The 23,336-nt window shown below is 34.2% G+C and overlaps 1 protein-coding gene across 5 annotated transcripts in view; it reads left to right on the top strand.

Moving 5' to 3' along the window:
- FAM135A (family with sequence similarity 135 member A) overlaps positions 1-23,336 on the top strand; it is a 95,378-nt gene that overhangs the window by 1,106 nt on the left and 70,936 nt on the right. For all 5 annotated transcript variants that reach the window (XM_036024318.1, XM_036024317.1, XM_028510841.2 and 2 more), the window contains exons 2-4: positions 6,191-6,280; positions 7,732-7,847; positions 12,438-12,517. In XM_036024318.1, coding sequence (XP_035880211.1) covers positions 7,771-7,847; positions 12,438-12,517 — 157 coding nt within the window. In that variant the 5' untranslated portion in view covers positions 6,191-6,280; positions 7,732-7,770. The remainder of the gene's footprint in view (positions 1-6,190; positions 6,281-7,731; positions 7,848-12,437; positions 12,518-23,336) is intronic.

Consider the following 23,336-nt stretch of genomic DNA (forward strand, 5'->3'; position numbering starts at 1 on the left):
TTGATTATTTTTTACTTTCTAAACTGTTTTTATTTTCTGTTTGCATAAGGCAAGCCTCTTAACTTCGACCCGTGTATAACTTTTTATAAAATCTCTGAGCAGTTCTGGTCTCTTCTGCTTTCTACCTAAAGCTAGATAACCACTCAATATTTTTAGTTCCTCTTCTAGTTTAATAAAATCTCTTCATTCTGACTGGAAATATCACCAAAAGACTGACAGTAGCGATAAATTTTTACACTTACTGATTGAACCTTTAGTTTTTACGAATTACGTTTGCCTGACACTCGAGGAGAAATGAGCACAGACTTGATGAAAGTATAAAGGATTAAGATTCGTAAAAGCTGACCTACAAACATAAATTTTGAAAATTTTATTGTCCTCCAGGAAATACAGTTGTCCAAAACCCAATCTTAAATGAAATTTAACAAGTAATTTATAAAATTAGGTTTTAGTTTTTATACCTTTCCTATTGCAGTCAATTACATCATTTTCCTAATGATCTCTGTTCCCTTTAGTAAGTGGGTGCAATTTCTACAAAGTTAAGAACAGAATTGGTGAGCTTGCTGAGGGAGAGCTATATGAGAACACATATTAAATTTTTTAATTGGGCAAAATAACTTTCTAAATAGCTTTGGAAATTTATTTCCCCATCTCCTTGTAATCAAGATTTGGCATACATAAAACTTGCCTCTATGTAAACCATTATATACTACCTTATTTTGAAGGCATCTGCCAAAGCAGTTACTTTCAGGTAAGTTTGCCTTTATTCTGGAGTTGAAGAGCAACTAATTTATGTATTTCATTCTGGAATCTCCAAGCAGTGCACAAACAGTAAATTCTTCCTTATGTTGCCTATATCAGATAGGAATTAAATTTTTTGGTTTGTTGTTCAAAGGGAAACATCAAGGCAAAAAAAATGTAGTTTCTTATTCCAGGTGATAGTAGAGGTAAAGGTAGGAGGAGATAGAGTTTAGAATCTGTTGTCATTAAACCATCCCTCTTTTGAAAGAACCAGCAGTTACTGTGTGTGGTACAAGGTAATGAACTCCTCAGTTTTTAAGGCTTTTTACAAATGATTTTTCCAATGCAAATAGAGATAACTGCTGTTTCTGAAGGAAGCTTTCCTGCCTTTCAAAGGCAAGTGTTTTTATTTTTAGGTAGCTATTCACTAGAAAAGTAAATGCTTCCAAATTCTTGTTGGCATTTTTTAGTAGTTGAATCTGTGCTCTTAGAAATTAAAATAAGGACTCATAGTTGATAGCAGGTACAGGACTGGGTGTCAGAAGATCTAAACTCTTATGATTAAGACTCATTACGTTAGTTTGAGAAGCCACTTAACCTCTATGGTTTGGTGTTTCTACCTGTAATATGTGGGTGAAAATAATGGCTACCCAGTAAACTTTGAGTAGCTGTGTAAGCCTTAATCATTTAAAAATGCTTAGGGCCACCACAGACAAAAATTGCTATGTAGCACTTGGTTTTTGTCTCTTTTAGACTATATAATAAGAGTGTAATTGAATGCTTAAATCTCAGATCACTGGGATTTATATTTTTAGATTTCAGATTTCTGTGAAAAGCCTAGTAGAATAATGTGAACTATGGACTATCTTGGATTAATGTTAATATACAGTGAGCAGATGCTACAGCATTCAGTTTATACAGCCATGCCCTTTGTTTGCCAGTATTGGACACTGAGAATGTAACAGTTATACATCTGGGTAACTACAAAGTTTCTTATGTCTTACATTTTAGCTTTGTTTACTATAGATAAAGACCCTTGAGAATGGGGATTTTGTAGTAGATAGAAAAGGTAAGGATTTCCTTTGCTTTGACTCTAGGTATTCAGGAAAAACTTAAAAGTGAGTTTTGCAATATGCACCTGTATGTTTAAAGAAATGGATGGAGATGGAGAAGCTGAGTGGTGATAAAAAGAAAGACTTCTGAATGGACCCAGTGGTTTTTCAGAAAAGTTACGAAGCACAGCTGTAAGATCTAGATTTTTCAGGAGGAATAGAGTGAAACTACTCAACAGTGGGTTTTACCATTTTATTTTTCAAGATTTCTATTTTTAACATTGGTTACCGATGATGTAGTACAAATTAATCTCTTTTTTCTTAATGGAAATATAAAGGTATCAGGCATATACCATTAAGAGATGTCTCCTGCTTAAATAATCCCTTATGTAGTTCTTGTTTTGGTGAAGTTTTTTTTGCGAACTATCAACCAAGGGAGCATTCTGAGAAAATTATAGCATATTTCCTCACATGGGATTAGCTTTCTTCAACCATCTATAACATAGAAGGTAGTTCTAAATTATGTTATTACATAGATGTGTGTTATTGAAAGTATTATGTTAAGTTTTATGAAATGTCCTTTTGCTACAGTTCTTAATATATTCTAAACTAGAAGTATTCCCTTACTGAAACCCCCTTGAAGTTGCCTTGTAGGATGCAGCTGCTTCATTCATGATTGTTTTGGGAGCAGAAGTATCTCTGACATCTGCTCTTTGATGTTTCCAAGTTGCTGGTAACTTACTGTCTTCAACTGGAAATACATACTGCTAATCGTAAATATCAAAGCAGCAAAGTGAGGGCTTATTGGCAATCAAATTTAAGACCTTGGAATCCTTTGCCATTACTTTCGTCTTTTGGAATTGAAAAACCCATGTTTTAAAACCACCCTCATTCTTACTCAGATCTACTTTAAGACTGAAAATTAGTTATTTAGGCAGTTAAGATGAGACTGTAGGCTGTCACCAGTCCTGTTCTGTAAATTGATAACTATGTTATGTCAAAGTATGATAATTATATAATATACTTGCCAAGGGCCCCAATTTGGTAAAGGGATTCTGAAATAGTCCCTCAAACAGGAGGAGCTAGAGAAATGTCAGTAAGAAATGAAATCAGAAAAAATTGTTTGAATTAGAGAGTTGAAATATTCACTACTTGTTTGAGGGTGAGGGGTTATTTGTGGGGTTTTTTGTAGGGTTTTTTGTTTGTTTGTTTGGTTGGTTGGTTTTCCCCAAAATCTTAATTGGAGGCCAACTCTTTCTCTTTAAAGTCCTATGGCCTATAAATGAAAATATTTTCAAGCCATACAATTGAAACTTATAATAGCGTGTTTAGTTGAGTTGCATTGTTTGAATAGACATTTCCTTGAATGAAAGCATATTCAAAAATTGAGATGAAATAAAACATGTCAGCAGTTTATTAAGCACCAAGTGCCATGCTGAGTGCTTTATATAATTTTGTGTGTATGTGTGTGTGAATATATGTATGCATATATATATATATATCATCTTTTTAAGCCTTACCTTTTGACCTAGCAATTATAAATATTATTTCTTTTTGATAAAATTTAGGCTTAGAGAGTCTGAATTAGAATCTAGGTCTGTCTGATACCAAAGTTAATTGTAGACTAAAGAAAGCATAGGTAGTTAAGAACACACTGTTTCCTAGAATATTTTCCAGAGATAGGATTGTGATTCTTTTTGTTCTCATTCTGAGCCTTTTTCTTTGTTGAGGTAACTAATAAGATGGAATATTTTAAACAATGCTAGACAGATTCCTGAACTAGGTAGTAAATGACCACTATGGTTCTTTCTCAATTTCTCTTCCTGTTAAAAGAAATAATTAGCCTGGACCAGTGTGGCTCAGTTGGGCATCAACCTGCAAAGCGAAAGGTTGCTGGTTGGATTCCTGGTCAGAGCACATGCCTGGACTGTGGGTTTATCCTGGGTTACGGTGCATATGAGAGGCAACAGATTGATGTTTCTCTCACACATCGGTGTTTCTCTTGATCTTTTTCTCCCTCCCCTCCCCTCTCACTAAAAATAAATAAATAAAATCTTTAGAAAAAGGGAATTTTTAGTTTTTGGTGCTTCGGGCTATCCTGGGTTTTTTTTTGAGGTATACAAGTATAATAGTAACAGTATATTCGAACACATTCTGTATTGTGTTATTGGCGAGTTTGTTTTATGGCATAGATGTGTTCTTGAAAAATTTATATGAACTGCTTATGATAAATTAAAATTAAATCCTGTTTTCCATATAATGTAAGAAGTAGCTTTCATTAAGTGCCCCATAATGAGCAATAAAAGTTCGTTTTGTTTCTTTACTTCATTCTCATGTACTAAGTCAACCATGGAGATGCTCTTAGAAATTTCTAACATTTTTTTCTACATTATATGTAAAAAATATTTTTCCTGTAGAGTTATTTTATTAACACAGTTATTCAAGATTAAGTATTCTATTTTGAGAGTGCTTACTTCTTACGCTAAATGTCAGTTTTGAGATTAGTAATGATATGTTTTTCTTTTATTAGACAACAACTGTTAAAACCCAAATTTTAAAGAAATTAGAACAGTGCATTAAAATTTCAGGTATGGTGTTTGTGGGTGTAGGATGTGAGGGATTTGAACATTTCATAATTAGGGGATAATGTTAATTAAATGGAAAATAGACTATAGTAATTTATCCAATGGAACTTTTTAAAATTGTTACATTCTGATTTCAGTTTTTGTTTAATTATGGGAATATTCATCTTATGGTTTGATGATAATTTAATCTATTTCCTATAACAACTTAGGTATAGGCTTTAGAAATACGCAAGTTTAAAGATAAATTGAGAAGTTTTATATATTTGAGGGTTTTGTCCTTTATCATTATTTCCAAACTGTGACTTTGGATAAATTATGTAGACATCTTGGTCCTTAGTTTGCTTACCTGTAAAATGGAGTAATAATAGCTATATCAGACTTTTATGAGAATAAAATAAAATAGTTTAAGTTACTGGTTAAGACTAGGTGCTCCAAAAAGTTATGAGTGTCTGTATTTGGTTTCTATTTGATCTATATTTGGTATCAAGAGGGAAAACGTAACTTTTTAAAGGTCATTTGTCAAGCTGTTCTCATCGTCTTTTTCTTTGAAGATCTCCCTTTTTCCCTCTCCCAAAGAGAAGAATGTAGTATTCTATTCTCTTCTTAAATATTTCTGTAATTTCTGCAGTACAGAATATGACTGGTCCTCAGGAGTTCATTTGGATTACTAAGGAGTGAGAGCAGAAGTTTCTAGACCAGTGATTTTCTTTACATGTCCTTTCCATTGTAATGATTCTGATAAACTCATCTTCACTATGAATCACTTTTAAAAATGAAACATCACTGATGAAAGTGTGCTGTGCATGTGAATAATTGTGAAGGCAAAAAGAAGGTTAAAGCCATGTGAGTGGTGGTGATCTTCAGAGTCAGACAAGTAACAGGTGGCTTAGCCATTTTAGAGCAGGCTATAATCCAGTGACTTAGCATGTTTAACCTCTGGAAGAGGGAGTTTACAAAACTAGGCAGAGTGTCAGGGCCTCTGTCAATGAAAAAGGAAACTGAATCAAGAAATACAACCATAGCTCAGGTATTTAGACCGAACCAACCAACGCAGATTTAATCAACTTAGGTGGCCAGAATTACACTAGGTAGCAGGGTTAGAGATGCAAGACTAATCCACATGCCACTGGCTGACTGCTCTCAGTTTATAGCTGTATGTAACTTACTCTTTTTGATGTGATTGTTAAGGCTGAAAATAACAGTTATGGAAGGTGGTAAAATCTACGTCTTTATGATGGAGAGAAGAAAAAAATCTGTGGAAAAAATGAATGTGGTCTTTATTTTAACATTTTTAGTACCTAAAATAATTATACCAAGGGCAAATAATTTTTTTTGATTAAGCAATAAATATTTGGAGTGTGGAAAAAATTATGGCATATCCAGTTGACCTTTTTGTTAGAATATTTTAAGTAACTCATAACGTATGTTTACACACCGATACATTTCATTTAGAAATTATTTAGTCTATCCAGAGAGTTATTTAAAAACTGTGAGTTCTATATTTTAAAACTTAATAGGTTTATGATGTTTTGGGTATTCATGAAGATTTTTCTGAACCATAGAACTAAGAAAGTAGTCTTCTGTTTATTTGCTTTAAAGTGGATCCTTAATGATATAATAGTTAATATTGATGTCAGTGAAACTTAATGAAAACAAAATCTCTAAAACTTATTCCTAAGCCTTACAGAGGCTATAGATTTTTTAGATATTAGATATATTGAGAATATTAAGTAACTTAGTATAGATTTCCTTAAAGTACACCTTTTAATGTTTACTATTTTGTTTGAGGTGTTATTTTTTTCTTTCTCCTAGGAGGAACAATATATTTTTAACAAGAATCAGTAACTGGAAATCCAGTATTTGTTATTTAATAATGTTAACAGGAAGTTTTGATCAGCAGAGGTAAGAATATGATATTTCTTTTACATTTAATTCATAGTAGATTAGATCATTTGTTAAATTTCTATGAACTATTTCGAGAATTGTAAAGGGTCTAAGATTTTATCCCACTTGCAAGCTAACAATTTAGCCTGCCACGCGTGCCATGGATATGGTCAGAACATATAAGACTTCTGGATCAAAGAGAAGGATAGTTTATATTCGCAGCTACAGCTCTAGATTGAGTACCAGGCTACACTTGCATGTGAATAGGTTGTGTTTTAAAAAAGGAACCCTGAGCTAATGGTACCTGAATCTTTTATATAGGACAATAAGCCTGCCTGATTTATGCTTCCGTGGGAAACATTATCTATTACTTGGGATAGTAAACGTATCTGCCCTTTGTTTCAGTATGAGATACTATCTCCAATTCCCTAAGACTTTGCTAAACACATTATTGAAAAACAGTCTGGACAAGGACAGTTGGTGTGTCTGCTTTCAAGATGTAGAGACATGCAAGACTCTGGAGAATTGTCTTTTGATACTTCCTATACTCTGAATTGTTTTTTAAAGCATATATTATTGATAAAGATGATTGTTGCAGTCCTTTTTTTGAAATAATAAAAGGATGGAAACCACTGAAATACCCAGTAATATGAGATTGTTTAAATTATAACATTCACAGTACAATAGTTAACTATTAAAAATATTATAAAACTACATTTATTGACATAGGTATTCATCAAAAAAATTAATTGAAATAAATGGGTTATTAAATGTACATGTGGTTTGATCTCATTTTATAGAATTTGTATGGATGTACAACATATGAAGAATATATACCAAAGTATATATTTCAGTGGATAGAATTGTGAATGTTTTCTTTTTTGCTTGTCTGTATTATTTTAACCCTTTTGAAGATGAATACTTTAGGCTTTTACAATGAGGGGTGGGTTTTTTTTCTTTGAAATTTAAAAGATGAATCATCATTTAAGAACTTTACATAATGGAGAAAAACGTTCATGAATATAAATGGGGATTAAAGAATGTTACTTCATTTTTTGACTCTGGAGTTGGTTTTATGTACATTGTAGAGCTAAAAGAGAATAATTAGGTAGTTTAATTTGTTCTTAAGTTACTATTTTACCTATGATAAAGTCAACAGTTTCTTTTAGCAATTTAGTATATAATTTATTATGTCATGAAGGGAAACCTTAGAAAAAGTGTTCTAACAGGACATATCTTAAATTATAGAGTTTTCCTATTTAGTAAATATGTTCTTAGTAAGTATGTTTAATAAATGTAGTTTCTGGTGCTATTTTATTGGGTTACTCTAAATTAGGTACACTGACCTAATTTGCCTCATTTTTTTTTCTGTCTGTATTTAATACTCAAACATATTTAATATTAGTGTTTTTATAGTTGGAATTTTTGTTGTTAAAGTTCTCATAATTTTTCCCCCTTCTTTAACCAAGGTGCTGTTACTAGATTTGTCTTCCAAGTATAAATTAAAAATGACTGAAGTTCAAGCAATGGTAGAATTCTCCGTGGAGCTAAACAAGTTCTACAATGTGGATTTATTTCAGAGAGGGTGTGTATTTTAATATGAAAACTATATATTTTACATATGATAATATGTACAGTTTTCATTTATATTTAATTACATGTTTTTGTTCTAGCATATATAAGGAAAACAATGTTGATTAAAGTAATTTTCTCAGATGAATTTGTTTTTAAATATGTGTTTGAGATGTATGTACATGGATATAATTATAATGGTGGATATATTTAACATGTGTTTCTAAATTTATACTGATCATTGAGAGAACTTTAATTAAAATGTGTAAGATCTTGTTTCTCCTTTGTAAAAGTTTATAGTGTTTGGGGAAAATAAAATATATACACAAAACACCTAAAAAGAAACACAAAATGATGAATATTCAGGAAGTGTATGTAGGAAATGCTGTAGGAATCGGAAGAGAAAAATACCTTTCTAGGTTATGTTAGGGAATACATTATGGAGCATAGGATCAAAGTATGGATAATACTTGGATACGCAAAATAAAGTGAAAGACCCTTTTAAAACTGGAGAGAGCAGTATGAATCAAGTCTTAGAATTAGAAATGAACATGTTATTTTAAAGAATATTTAGGAGATTGAATATTCTGTAGAATTGCTGAAGAAAAAATAGTAAAGGAGAGGGTAGGTGTTAATGTCTGGAAAAGAGCTGACCCTAGGAATTAGGGCAGCCATTCATGGTTTCCAAGTAAGGATGAACTAATCACTATTATTATAATAAGCATTTACTAACTTGACAAAGATTGTGGTATAGTAGATTGATGGTTGTGTATAACAAGTAGAAGCATAGGGAACAGTTTAGAGGTGCTTGCAGTAACTCAGCATATGTACCTGAAGGTCTGTACTAAGAATGGTAGTAATGCAGCTATGACTAACAGAAGTAAGTAAGATAAATCTTCTGTGGTTTTTTTGTTTGTTTGTTTCTGCTTGGCTTGGCTTTGCCATCTTCTTGAGAATATAAAAACAATGTACTGTGCTCTGCTCCACATGGCGTTTCATCCCTCGGCAGGACAGCCTAGGCTTGCTCTCATGGCAGAGGCAGGAGTCCAAGAGACTCCTTGGCCAGACGAGGCATCTGGGCTAGTGTTTCTTTGGCCAAAAACACTTAAACTTTATGGGGTTTATATATTTTATATAATCCATTCCATGAAATCTGTACCCACAATTGGTTTTTGAGGCATGACTACTCTCTGGGTGTAATCACTACTATTTGGGGATCAGAAGTCTGTGGGATCATGCCCTTAAAGTTCCTAAAAACACTTTTTGTCAAACAGAATATGTACTTAGACACTGCCATATTTCCTTTATAGATCTTAAGAAAGGAATTTACACCCACACCTGTGATTTGATCTTTGTTCATGGCTGCATTTTATTTTGAAAATCTTTAGGAAAATGAGATTTAAAAAATTTTATATTCCAACACAGCAAGTCCCAGTCTCTATTCCCTCTAGATTCTGCTTGTAAAATGACCAGTTGTTTCTTTAGCTTATCTCTTTCTTGCAAAATCTCACTATACTTAGAAAAGATCAACCAGTAGACATTTTTAGCATTCTGCCTGGAAATTAGCTTGTTTATGTACAAAAGTTTCCTAGGTACATTGTCTGAATTCTTCTAAGTTATTGCTGACAGCATGTATACATAAGTTTCATCACTACATAACATGGGTTACCATTTTTTTTCATTATTTTTCTTGCCTCTGTAACTGTTTCTTTGGTCTTCAAGTCAATGCTACATATTTTAAGTTTTTGTTAGGTACCAATTTCTGCATTAGTTATTTATTGCCACAATAATGCAGCAAACAGAAAACACAAAATCTCAGTGGCATCATTACAATAAACATTTACTTTTGTTCACAAGTCTGTAGATCAGCTGACTGTTTCTGCTGATTGGGATGGCTTGACTAATCTTTATTGGGCTCACTCATGAATTCACAGTGAACTGATAGGTTTACTGGGTGCTAGCTGATGCAAAATGGCCCCACCTTGGTAGGCTCAGCTATGTTTTATGACCCCTTATATTCCTGCTTATTCTCATGGAGGAGGCAGGTTACCAAAGAGAAAGAAACTGTATAGGAAGACCTTTAAAGACTTGGGCTTTGAACCAGCACACTGTCATCTCTGCCACATTGTATTGCCTCACATAAGACATAAAGCCAACTTAGATTAAAGGGGTGGGAGTCACATTGCAGGAGGTGTAGATACAAACAGAGATGGGAAAGAAAAATGGAAACATTTAAAAGTCAACCTATCACACACTTTAATTTTTTGGTTCTTAAATTAATTTCTGCAAGGCATTTTGAGAAATACATAGTAGGATTTAATGACTGATTCCATGTGGAGGATGTTGCTGAGAGAGAAAAAATCATTTGATAATATGTATGAAGATATATGGATTTGCATGTGTAGAATTAGTGTGAAAAAAGCTCAGCAATGGAAAAAAGTGCTGATAAATCAAATATGGCAAAAATTTTTTAATTGTTGAAAATAGGTAGTGGGTATATCAGTTCATTGCTCTACTTTTTGCAAATTTGGAATTTGTAATATGAGATTTAAAAGATAATGCTGAAGTTTTAAATCACATTGACTTGGACAATATTAGAAATACTGAGGTAAGTGATAAAGCTGAAGAGGATGACTGCTGTGGTACTCAAGATTAGTTCATTTTGGTTTGTTGAATTTGAAGTAAGATATCTTTTAAAGAATGAAAACATAATTGAGTAAATTTAAAGGTATAGTTGGCTTTATTGAGCAATTTATGAATGGGCAGCATCCCATCTAGCAAATAGAGAGGAGCTCCAGAAGCTGTAAAATATGGAAAACATTTTTAGGCAGAAACTGGGTGGGACAAGAAAGTTATTAGAAAAGAAAAGAAAGTATAGTTTCGAAAGTATTGTTTCAAGCAAGGTTGCCTTGTCTTAGGGGAAAGAAGGGATCTTATCACTCATATTGCCTTAGCTTCCTTTGGGGGATGTCGAGGGCCTGCTTGACAGATTACTTCATTGGTAGGGACCAGAAAATTCCAGACTGACCAATTAAGATAACATTCCTGGAGAAGGTTGAAACTGCAGTTAAGTGAGGTATTAAGTCTAGGTTCTTTGTGATGGCTTTAGGTTAAGTAACTTGATTTTGGGCCTGTGGTTTTATTTTTAATATAGCCTAGTGGAGATAGTTTATAAATGGAGGTTTGGAATGGGTGTAAGGACTAAGTGAATTATTGTTCCCTTTTATTATCAACCATCATAAATATAGCATGTATAATTCCTGCTTTTATTAATTTGTTGTTATTCTGCGGTTTGGTTTCCCTATCCATTGAGGGCAGTTGAAGAATATTATGTTGCTGAACTTTGAAAAATCTAATGACTAGAAGCTTACTGTTTTTAGATATATGGCTTGACTTGTTTATTTATAAGAATAAGGATATAAATTACTCTTTTTCAATTTTTAAAAAAATTTTAATTGAATTTATAGAGCTGACATTGGTTAATAAAATTATACAAGTTTCAGGTATACCATTCTGCATCATCTGTATATTATATTGTGTGTTTACCACCTTAAGTCAAGTCTCCTTCCATCACATTTATTCCCCTTTTACCTTCTTCTGCTGCCCCTCACCCCGCTTCTCTCTAGCAGTCACCATACTGCATGAATTGTTCTTTGGGATGTAATTTACTATTTTTTTCTATTCTGACTTCCTTACTACTTCTGCCATTTAAGCCAGTTAACTTAGATCTTGTATTTGGCTGTTATATAACTGTCATACATACATTACCTAAATTTATATTTATATTAGAAAATAAAAATATCTTTACTAATTTATTCTCTGATATATCAAATGATTGCTTGGGATATACTAAGATGAGAAACTTAAACTTTCAAGAAATTTCTGTGCAGTAGTTTACTGTGATATTTTAAAAATAACATCAGTAAATATCTTACAGAATAACATTAGAAATATAGCCCAATAAGGATTAAAGGGAAACAGAATGTGAGGAAATGTTTCTTGTGCATGTTTCCTGATGGTTCTTTTCCTGCTCTTGTAAATATTTTCATTGTAATTTGCCACCTTGTTGTTAAATGATAGAGAACTGATAAAGCAATGCCTACCTAAACTTCATGCAGACAGAGAAGAGAAAGAACATGTTGCATCTGAGTAGGTTTGTTTTTTTGAGTGAGCAGGTTTTTATAGTATGAAATCAGTTTTTAAAAACCATTTATAATTATTTTTTCAAAATTATGCTTAAGAATAATTTATCTTTATTATCTTAAAAGAAAAAAATAAGTTAAGCAGAGAAACTCTTACATGCCTTATTACTTTCTCTGGTTGCTATGTGCAACATTCATTTAAAGTAAGAAATACCATATACATTCTGTTTTTCCTACTTATCTTTAAACATACTGGTTTCCCTTTGGATTTCATCCTGTGCTAATATTTGATCTGTAAATGTCATACATTGTTTTAAATATTATGGGAATAGTAAATATTATGGGAGACTGATATTAGCAGACCAACTTTATTATTTTTATATATATAGATATGTGAACTTGGGGCATTGCATATTTTGAATATATTTTTTGAAATGGCTTTTTTGCCTCTTCTACTTTAGCTTGTACCAGATTCGTGCATCTATGAAAATTCCACCAAGAGTTCCCCACAGAGTAGAAGCTCATTTGTTTCATGGAACAGGTAAGCCAGGGAATATTGTGTAATAATTTTTCATAATTTTATTTTTTTAATTACAAATATAAGACACCAAAGAACATCTTAGTAATACTTTTTATAAGAAATATATTTAAGGCCTTGGAAAACAGGGTTGATTATTATAGTTTCCCTGTCTTCCTCTTTCTTCTTATGAGCAAATGAAAAAAAAAAGTGAAATTTCCAGGAAAACAAACATAAGTAGGAGTGGTATGAATTTTATCATGTGGGATGTAATTTTCAAAATACACAGTGAATGTGGATGCATAATTTGACATGATTATCAGAGGTATTTTATGATAAAGTTTAGTAGTACACATTTCAAGAATATTTTTTAACTGTGTATGTGTGTGTATGTATGGGTACAGTGTGTGGTTAACTACTCTAATTAGAAAGCAAAGAGCCAGAAGGCATAATCTGGGAATTTGAAGTGTTTAGCATTATGTTTTTAGCATACATGGATACAAAAATGCTGGTTAACATTAAATTTTTGTTTTTCACATCGTTACTCAATTCTGGAAGCAGCATATGTCCAAAACTACCCTACCCAAGTTTTATAGTTGGATAAGGCTGAACAACAAACTGCCCTATCACTAAAAACCTGGTGGAATTGTAAAAGATTCTTAACTTCTTCAAGCTCAATATTTCATATGTAAAATAGAATAAACCCCAGAAATTTTATGGGATGTAATGAACTATAAATCATTTACTATATACAAACAACATAACTTTTAGTTTGTAGCAACCAGTAAATGTAAGTAGAAATATTATTATCATCATTGCTGTTTCACTATGTTATTTCACTGGTCTACAGATATTTCACACATTATTGTATAAAATGGAGAGTTTACACTATATTCCTGAATACTATCAAAATGCTCAGGGGGCCTATTTATTGCTCATGATCAAAAATAAACATTCTTTTTTTACAAAAACAAAAAACATTTCTTCTTAACGTGGCGTACATGTTAAAATATATATTTATTATCAATAGATCTTTTTTAAGTTTACATTGTAGGAAATGCAAAGGTTAAAACAACTAGTATTGCAAGACAGATCTGATACTCTCTTTTTTAACCCCCTTAATCTAGTAAACTAAGTATCTTGCTCTGTTGTAGCTCCTAAAGTTACCAGTTGAATAAACTAGAAAGACTATTTTTTTGAGTGACCTTTATATTTATTTTTTTCAGCTTTATTGAGGAAGAATTGACAAATAAAATTGTATGTATTTCATGTGTACCATGTGATTTGATAAACATATACATTGTAAAATAATTACCACAGTGAAGATAATTAGCACATCCATCATCTTGCATAGTTAAATTTTTGTGCATGTGTGGTAAGAATGCTTAAGATTTACTTTTAGCAAACTTCAAATATACAACCCTTTATTATTTAGGATAGTCACCATAGTACACATGAGATTATCACAAACTTAAAACTGAAAGTTTGTACCCTTTGATCTACATCTCCCCATTTCTCCCCAGGGCCCCAGCCCCTGGCAGCCACCAGTCTGCTGTCTGTTTCAATAAAATTGACTTTGTTGTTGTGTTTTGTTTCCACATGTAAGTTGTTCTGTACAGTATTTATCTTTCCCTGTCTGACTTACTTCACTTAGCAGAATGCTCTCAAGGTTCATCCATACTGTACAAATGTCAGGATTTCCATCCTTTTCATGACTGAATAATATTCCATCGTGTATATATACACCACATTTTTGAAACCAGAAAAGTCAGCATTTGTGCTGCCTTTCACTACCAGAACCAGTAAGTAGAGACAGGGATTGAATCTTCATGGGCACTTTATTCAGATGTCCAGTGGTCTGAGAAGACAGGGGGTTATATACCCTAAAAGACTGTCTTACATTTCATTTCAAGCCAGCCTCTTTTAAAAGTAGGAAAAAATATAGATAAGGGGTTTGGGATTCAGGGGAAAAAGTGTAGATAAGTGATTTGGAATTTAGGAAAAAGGTTAATCAGATGAAAGTTGCTGTAGGCAATTTCCCTAGCATCCTTTCATCTGTTGACTGGTGATTCTTTATCTGTGTCCTGGGTGATTCTTTGTTTCCTGGGCTACAGATGTCTCTCTGTGGAACCAAATGGCTCAGATACCATCTTGATTGCTTGCAGTCCCCCATGGGGCACAGAGGTAGAATTGCTAGTGGTCCCCTGGAATTAGGGTAGGTCATATCTTCAGTTCCTGAAACAATCACTTTTTACATGCATTTTTTACTAAGCTTATTAACTATTACCTAAAACTGTTTCCAAATCTGAGTTCCCCCATCATTTTCTTTATTCATTCACTGAAGATACTAGGTTATTTTCATATCTTGGCTATTATGAATAATGCAATTATTCATAATAATGCAATTATTCATGTACTCCAATGAGAGTACAGACTTCTCATTGGAATACTGATTTTGTTTTTTTCAAATGTATACCCAGGAGTGGGATTGCTGAATCATATCTTAGTTATACTTTTAATTTTTTGAGGAACCTCTATGCTCTTTCCATTGTGGCTATACCAACTGCAGTCCCACCAACAATGCATAAGGCTTCCCTTTCTCCAAATCCTCACCAACACTTGTTACTGCTTGACTTGTTGATTCTTACAGGTGTGAGGTGATATCTCTTTGTGGTTTTGATTTATATTTCCTGATGAATAGTAATGCTGAGTATCTTTTTGATATACCTGTTGGCCATTTGCCTGTCTTCTATGCAAACATGACTATTTTCTCTGCCCATTTTTAAATCAGATTGTTTGGGGTTTGTTTTTGTTGTTTTGGTTTTGTTTTTGTTTTTGGCTTTTGAGTTGTGTTTTGTAATATATTTTGGCTGTTGATCCCTTATCAGAGTGATGATTTACAAATATTTTCTCCCATGAGGCTGGTTGCCTTTTAATTTTTTGATGTTATCCTTTGCTGTGTAGAAGTTTTTTAGTTTGGTGAAGTCCTATTTCATTAGTTTTGCCTTTGCTTTTGGTGTCCAATCCAAATGATCATTGCCAAAATCAGTGTCAAGGAGCTTTTCACACTGCGTTTATTTCTAAGTTTTATGGTATCAACTCTTAAGTTTGAGTCTTAATTCATTTTGAGTTAATTTTTGTGAGTGGTATAAGATAAGGGTCCAGTTTTAGTCTTTTGCATAAGGATATTCTTTTTTCCCAGTACCCATTATGTGTTGCTGGTACTTTGTCAAAGATTAGTCATCCATATGTCTGTGGGTTTATTTCTGGACTCTTATTTTGCTGTATTGGTTTATGTGCCTGTTTTTATGCCAGTACCATACTGTTTTGATTACTATAATCTTGAAATAAGAAAGTGTAATGCCTCCAGCTTTGATCATATTTTTCTTAAGATTACTCTGGTTATTTAGGATCATTTGTGGTCTTATGAATTTTAGGGTAGTTTTTTCTGTTTTCTCTAAAAATGCCATTGAGATTTTGATAGAGATTATATTGAATCCATAGGTCACTTAGAGTAGTATAGACATTTTAAAAATATTAATTCTTCCAATCCAAAAATGTGGGATACTTTTCCAACTATATAATATTTTAAATATATTTTATTGATTATACTATTACAATTGTCCCATTACCCCCCTTCATTCCCCTCCACCCTGCACACCCTCTCCCACCCACATTCCCCCCATTTAGTTCATGTCCATGTATCATAAGTTCTTTAGCTTCTACATTTCCCATACTATTATTGCCCTCCCCCTCTCTATTTTCTACCTACCATCTGTGCTACTTATTCTCCGTACCTTTTTCCCCTCTCTCGTCACTCCCACTCCCCTGTTGCTAACCCTCCGTGTGATCTCCATTTCTGTGGTTCTGTTCCTGTTCTACTTGTTTGCTTAGTTTCTTTTGGTTTTGTTTTAGGTGTGGTTGTTAATAATTGTGAGTTTGCTGTCATTTTACTATACATGTTTTTATCTTCTTTTTCTTAGATAAGTCCCTTTAACATTTCATAAAATAAGGGCGTGGTGATGATGAACTCCTTTAACTTGTCCTTATCTGAGAAGCACTTCATCTGCCCTTCCATTTTAAATGAAAGCTTTGCTGGATAGAGCAATGTTGAATATAGGTCCTTGCCTTTCAAGACTTGGAATACTTCTTTCTAGCCCCTTCTTGCCTGTAAGGTCTCTTTTGAGAAATCAGCTGACAGTCTGATGGGAACTCCTTTGTAGGTGACTGTCCCCTTATCTCTTGCTGTTTCTAGGATTCTCCCCTTCATTTTTACCTTGGCTAATGTAATTATGATGTGCCTTGGTGTGCTCCTTCTTGGGTCCAACTTCTTTGGGACTCTCTGAGCTTCCTGGACTTCCTGGAAGTCTATTTCCTTTGCCAGATTGGGGAAGTTCTCCTTTATTATTTGTTCAAATAAATTTTCCACTTGTTGCTCTTCCTCTTCCCCTTCTGGTACCCCTATAATTTGGATGTTGGAACATTTAAAGATGTCCTGGAAGTTCCTTAGCCTCTCCTCTCCTCGTTTTTGTTTTTTTGTTTTTTTGTTTTTTTTTTTTTTTAATTCTTATTTCTTCATTCGTTTCTGATTGTGTGTTTTTTTCTTCCTTCTGGTCCACTCCATTAAAGTGAGACCCAGCTTTCATTCCATTACTATTGGTTCCCTGTGCATTTTCCTTCATTTCATTTAGCATAGCCTTCATTTTTTCATCTAATTTGTGACCAAAATCAACCAATTCTGCAAGCATCCTGATCATCAGTGCTTTGAACTGTGGATCTGATATGTTGGCTATCTGTTGGTCGCTTAAAAGTACTGGCCCTGGGGCTTTCATTTGTTCTGTTTGAGCCATCTTTTTTTTCTTTGGTCTGGTCACACCTGTTACGTATGAGGGGCAGAGCCTTAGGTGTTCATCAGGGCAGGGCAACCCAACTGCTGGGTTGTGATGCTGTATGTGGGGGCAGGGTCCGACAGAGAACAGTGGCGCTTGCTCCACTCTCTGTGGGACCTCAATCCCTTCCGCCACTTCCCCTGAGCACACCAGGCCCCTCTGGTACCAATTCCCACGTGGGTGGGCTTGTGCACCCTGTGGGACTTTCCAATGACCTCTCCTGTGAGGCTGGGAGTCTCTGCCTGCGCCTCAAACCCCACAGGTGTTTTCAATCAGTGCCCCAAGGCTCTATTTCCCAGCATTGGTATCCTGGGTTGTGCCCAGTGCCTTCATTCACAGTTGCTGCCTCGCTGGGTCTGCGGGTTGCCACCCCTCAGCTGGGGTCTGCTAGCTGCCACTTGCGCAGCCAGGGTCCACCCACTGTGGTTTTGCGTGCCCCGGATGCCTTACACTCCCAGTCCCAATGCTCCCTGTGCTCTCTGCTCTGTGCATCACGACTGGAACCGGCTGCCTGACTCCACCCCTCCTACCGGTCTGGTGAACGTGTCTATTTTAACTCCTTGGTTGTCCAACTTCCATACAGTTCAATTTTGTCAGTTCTGGTTGTTATTCTTTTTCTAAATTGTTGCTGTCCCTATCTTGCTTGTGCGAGGAGGGACAGTGTGTCTACCTATGCCTCCATCTTGGCTGGACGTCTCCTTATTCAATTTCTTTAATCAGTATCTTATAGTTTTCAGTATATAGGTCTTCAATCTCCTTGGTTAGATTTATTTCTAATATTTTATTGTTTTTGAACCTGTTATGAATGAGATTACTTTCTTGATTTCTCTTGAGTATTGCATTGTTAGTATATAGAAATACAGCTGATTTTCTTGTGTTGATTTAATATCCTGCAGTTTTACTGAATTTGTTAATTAGGTCTAACAGGTTTTTGGTGGAGTCTTTAGGATTTTCTATATATGACAGTACAAGGTCATGTCATCTGCAAACGACATGTAATGACAGTTTTACTTCTTTCCTGTTGGATGTTTCTAATTTTTTTATTACCGATTTGCTGTGGCTAGGACTTCTATTACGATGTTGCATAAAAGTGGCTTGATTGGGTATTCTTGTTCCTGACTTTAGAGGAATACTTTCAACTTTTCACTGTCGAGCATGATGGTACCTATGAGCCTGTCATTTATGGCCTTTATTATGTTGAAGTATATTTCTTCTATACCTAATTTATTGAGTTTTTAACATCAGAGTGTGTTGAATTTCTTCAAATGCTTTTTCTGCATCTATTAATGATTATGTGATTTTTATCCTTCATTTTATTTGTGTGGTATATCATATCTATTGATTGGCATATTGCAAACCATCCTTGCATCCCACAGATAAATCCTACTTTATCACAATATATGATCCTTTTAATGTATTCTTGCATTTGGTATAGTAGTATTTTGTTGAATTTTTGCTTCTGTGTTCATCAGGGATATTGGAATGTAATTTTCTTTTCTTAGTGTCTTTGTCTGGCTTTCATATCAAGATAATTCTGGCCCTGTAAAATGAATTTAGAACTGTTTTGTTTTTTTTCTTTTTCAATCAGTTTTTTGGAAGAGTTTGAGAAGGATTAATATTAATTTTTCTTTAAGTTTTTGATAGCTTTCACTAGTGAAGCCATCTGTTTCTGTACTTAATGAAAGATTTTTGATTACTGATTTAATCTTCTTACTCATTGGTCTATTTAGATTTTCTGTTTCTTCATGATTGAGTCACATGTTAGGTTGGGTTGTTTGAGACTTTTCTAGGCCATTTGTATGGCAGAAATGTTACATGTAAATATTTACAAAGCAATGTTATTTTGACATTATAACAAAGAGTATTTAAGAAATATCCAAATAAAGTACCTTTTTAAAGTGCTTTTTGTGAGCACTGTGATTTGGGTTTCTATTAATTATAAGTCCAGATGGAGTCGTTGTTGTTACCGATTCAGTTTCTAGTATCTGATACTATTGACTGTGAAATGTCAATGATCTGATAGTTTACTAGTGTATAAAAAGGAAGTTTCTTTTAAAAACAAGTTGCTTATAACAGACACTGTCTTTAAAGGAGAAGCCTAGCTTTGAAAACAGTGAACTTCCATAATATATCATTTTAGCCAATATGTGAAAACATTATGTATACATGTGTTATACTATCATTCCAGAAAAATTTACAGAGTTTGCATATTTTTAATTAAATTATAGCAACTGGGATTTTCTCTGTACTTTTTATTACATACCTTATATTTCTTTTCTTTTTTGAAGTATAGTTGATATAAGTTTCTGGTATATAACATTGATTCAATATTTATATACATTATGAAATGATCAACAAGATAAGTCTACTTACATTTTATTACCATACAGAGTCATCACTGACTATATTCCCTCTGCTGTACATTATATCTCCATGATTTATTTATTTTATAATTGGAAGTTTGTACCTCTTAATCCCCTATACCTCTTTTACTATTTCCCCTAACAGCCTCCCATCTGGTAGCCATCAGTTTATTCTCTGTATATTTGAGTCCGTTTCTGTTTTGTTTGTTGTTTTATTTTGTTTTAGATTCCACATATAAGCATACCCTATATTTCTTCTAACTTTGATTTGTGATTTCATCTCAATACCTTTTCTTCCCAGCACTGTTTTACCACAATTCCTATACCTTGTGTGTGTTTCTGGAAAATTTTTAGAAAGAAGAGAAAAAAAGAATGATTTTGCCTATGAGTTTTGCAGTAGGGCAGGTTAGACGGGGTGAGAATTAGATGATTTTATAGCTTACCTCAACACATCTAAATTATTTCTAGCATGAGATTATGCTAACAGTGAGAGGTTTGGGTTAGGAAATAACTGTCATCTGCAATAACATCAGTCAAGAAAGACAATGAGTATTTATAAGGCTGTTGAAAATTGATGAATAATAATGCATGTAGAGACTTCATTGCTAATTCCAAGTCCCAGTTTGAAATTTTAGAAGACTGTGTATAATTTCGACACAGAATTCAAATAACAAATCTCCATGTCTAATAGTGATAGTATTTTTTTAAAAGAAACATATATCTTTTATTTGCTTTTGAATATCCATCTATCCCTTTGTTCTGAAAACATTAACTTTTATGCAAATAATACAAGGAAATAGTTAAAAGATCTATTAGTCCACAAAGATTTGTAGTGAAAACCATAGCTCATTCTCACTTGATCTTAGCCAAAAGGCTGAGAAGTGATAGATATAGCTCATTCTCTAGATTCATTCACTTTTTACTGTTTCTCCAGTACTAATTGTACTCTTTATAACATTTTTACTTCCTGTTAGGCTAAATGACAATTTATCTTATTTACAGTATTTACTCTCTTCCTCTCTCCTACTTATAAAAAGAGATACCATAATTCCCATGTCTTTGACCATTATTCTAGCTTCAAATAATATGTTTAGAGCTTTATACCCTATTTCAGCAAATATGACAGGCCCCTCATTTTATAAAATAAGGAGATAATGCAGTCTTGCCTTTTCATTCGAATTTTCTTTTTTCTCCAGCTTCTAACCTATTAGATATATTTTGTTTTATATTATCAAGATTGCTGACATTCATATTCTGTTTCATAGTTAAATCTTATGTGCTTTGTGAGTTGGTTACAAATGTTGAAAACAAATCAAACATTTGCATTTTTACAGTAATATAAGAGGGAAAGAGTTTATAAAGTTGAAATGACTATCTTAAATAAAGAAAAAGGATCTTAAGTTTCTGGCAAGATAAGGCAAATCTACTTACCATTTTGGTACTGATATGAATCACCTATGAAAGAGATTGTAATGCAGAAGCTCCAAAGCAGGGAGCTGCTTAAGTGCTCGTGATTTTCCAAAAAGACCACCTGGAAGACTTGCAGATGTGTAGATGTCATTTATTACTCACATGACAGGAGAGTGCACTGATGGTGGCAGATCAGTGAGACAGACCACACCTCTTTCAGTGTGAGGCATGTTATAAGGGGTCACAGACAAAGAAGGTGTGTCTATATCACCTCAGTGTGTACATGCAGAAAGAAAATGTCAAGCAGTCATAGGATAACAAGCCACCCCCAAAAGGAGGTAAGGAGGGAGTTACAATCCATTTACTCAGGACAATACGCATTTCTTCTGGCCATGGGCCCTCTGTCCAGTACTCATCACAGTTGGTGGGAGAGCCATACCCAGCATTACCTCTACTGAGATAGATATAGATATATCTTAGGTATTTTAGAAGTTGTAGATTCAAAGATGAGGCTCATATGGAGTTCCAAGATGGTGGCAGGATAGGTGGAAGCTTTACAACCTCCTCCCAAGACCAAACTGGAATTACAGCTAAATTATAGAAAAATCATCCTGAATAACCATGTGAACACTAGCTGGAGAGAAGCCTTATAACCAAGGATTTCCAGAAGAAACCACAGTGAGACTGGTAGGAAGTAAAGAGGTGTGAGAGGGCTGGCTGGGCTTTCACAGGTGGCATCTAAAATTCTGGAGGGATATATCAGTGGATGGGTGTGTTTCCCCTGAGAAGTGTGGGGTCTAAACCCCAAGGTGGGTTCCTCAGCCTAGAGCACCAGAACCAAGAAAGGAACCCAAATAACTATTGGCTGTGAAAAGCAGCAGGGTTTCTGTCAGGGAGAGACAGCTAGAGATTCAAAGAGGTTCTAAGAAGGGTCAACACACAAAATTTCATTTATAGCCACTTACCCTGGGCTGTGGCAGTGGGAAGACAGATCAGACTAGAGCAGACATGAGGAGAGTCTGGGGTTGATGGCTCTGGAGAGAGCTGAAGGGTCAACTGATAGGATCTCTGTGACGAATCACTCCCCATACTGCAGAAACCATCTTTCTCAGGCAAACACTCCCTCTATGTGGCATTAGGCTGAAGGGAAACCACAGCCCCAGTCTGTGGAGCTTAAGCTGAGCTACTGAGGAATACAGCTGGAGGCTATTTAAGTGATTAAGCCTAACAGAAAGCCTGCTGGCCAGGATGGATCTCTGGGTAACATCCACATCCTGGGAATACCAGAAAGAGTAGAGAATAAGCGAGGGATCAAGAACCTGTTTGAAGAAATAATGGCAAAAGACTTCTTTAACTTGGTGAAGGAAAAAGACACACAATTCCAGAAAGCACAGAAAATCCAAACAAGATGGACCCACAGAGGCCCATTATAATTAAAATGGCAAGTCTTAAAGACAAGGAGAGAATCTTAAAAGCCACAAGAGAAAAGCAGTTAGATATCTACAAGGGATGCCCCATAAAATTGTCATCTGATGTCTCAAAAGAAAGATTACAGACCAGAAGGGAGCAGTGTGAAATATTCAAGTTGATGAAAAGCAAGGAGCTACCATCAAAGCTATTTTACCCAGCAAGGCTATCATTTAGAATTGAAGGAGAAATAAAGAGCTTCCCAGACAAGAAGAGCTAAAGGAGTTCGTTAACACCAAACCAGTATTACAACAAATGTTAAAAGGCTTGTTTTAAAAAGAAGGAGCGTGAGGAGGGGGAGGAAGAGGAGGATGAGAACAAGAAAATGGGAACATAGTTAAAAAATAAAATGGCAATAAAATATAAAATGGCAATAAATACATATCTATCAATAACCCCTTTAAATATAGATGGCTTAAATGCTCAAATCAAACAACATAGAGTAGCTGAATGAATAAGAAAAGGAACCATGTATACGCTCTCTCTAAGAGACCCACCTCAGATGGAAAGATACACAAAGACTGAAAGTAAAGGGATGGAAAAAGATATTTCATGCAAATGGAAAAGGAAAAAAAGCTGGGGTAGCAATTTTTTTATCCAACAAAACAGACTTTATACCAGGACTATAGTTAGAGACAAAGAAGGACATTAGATAGTGGTAAAGGGAGCAGTCCAATAAGAGGATATAATCCTAGTAAACATTTATGGTACCAT

This window comes from Phyllostomus discolor, chromosome 4 (genome assembly GCF_004126475.2).
Source record: "Phyllostomus discolor isolate MPI-MPIP mPhyDis1 chromosome 4, mPhyDis1.pri.v3, whole genome shotgun sequence".
In the NCBI taxonomy this organism is placed as follows: domain Eukaryota; kingdom Metazoa; phylum Chordata; class Mammalia; order Chiroptera; family Phyllostomidae; genus Phyllostomus; species Phyllostomus discolor.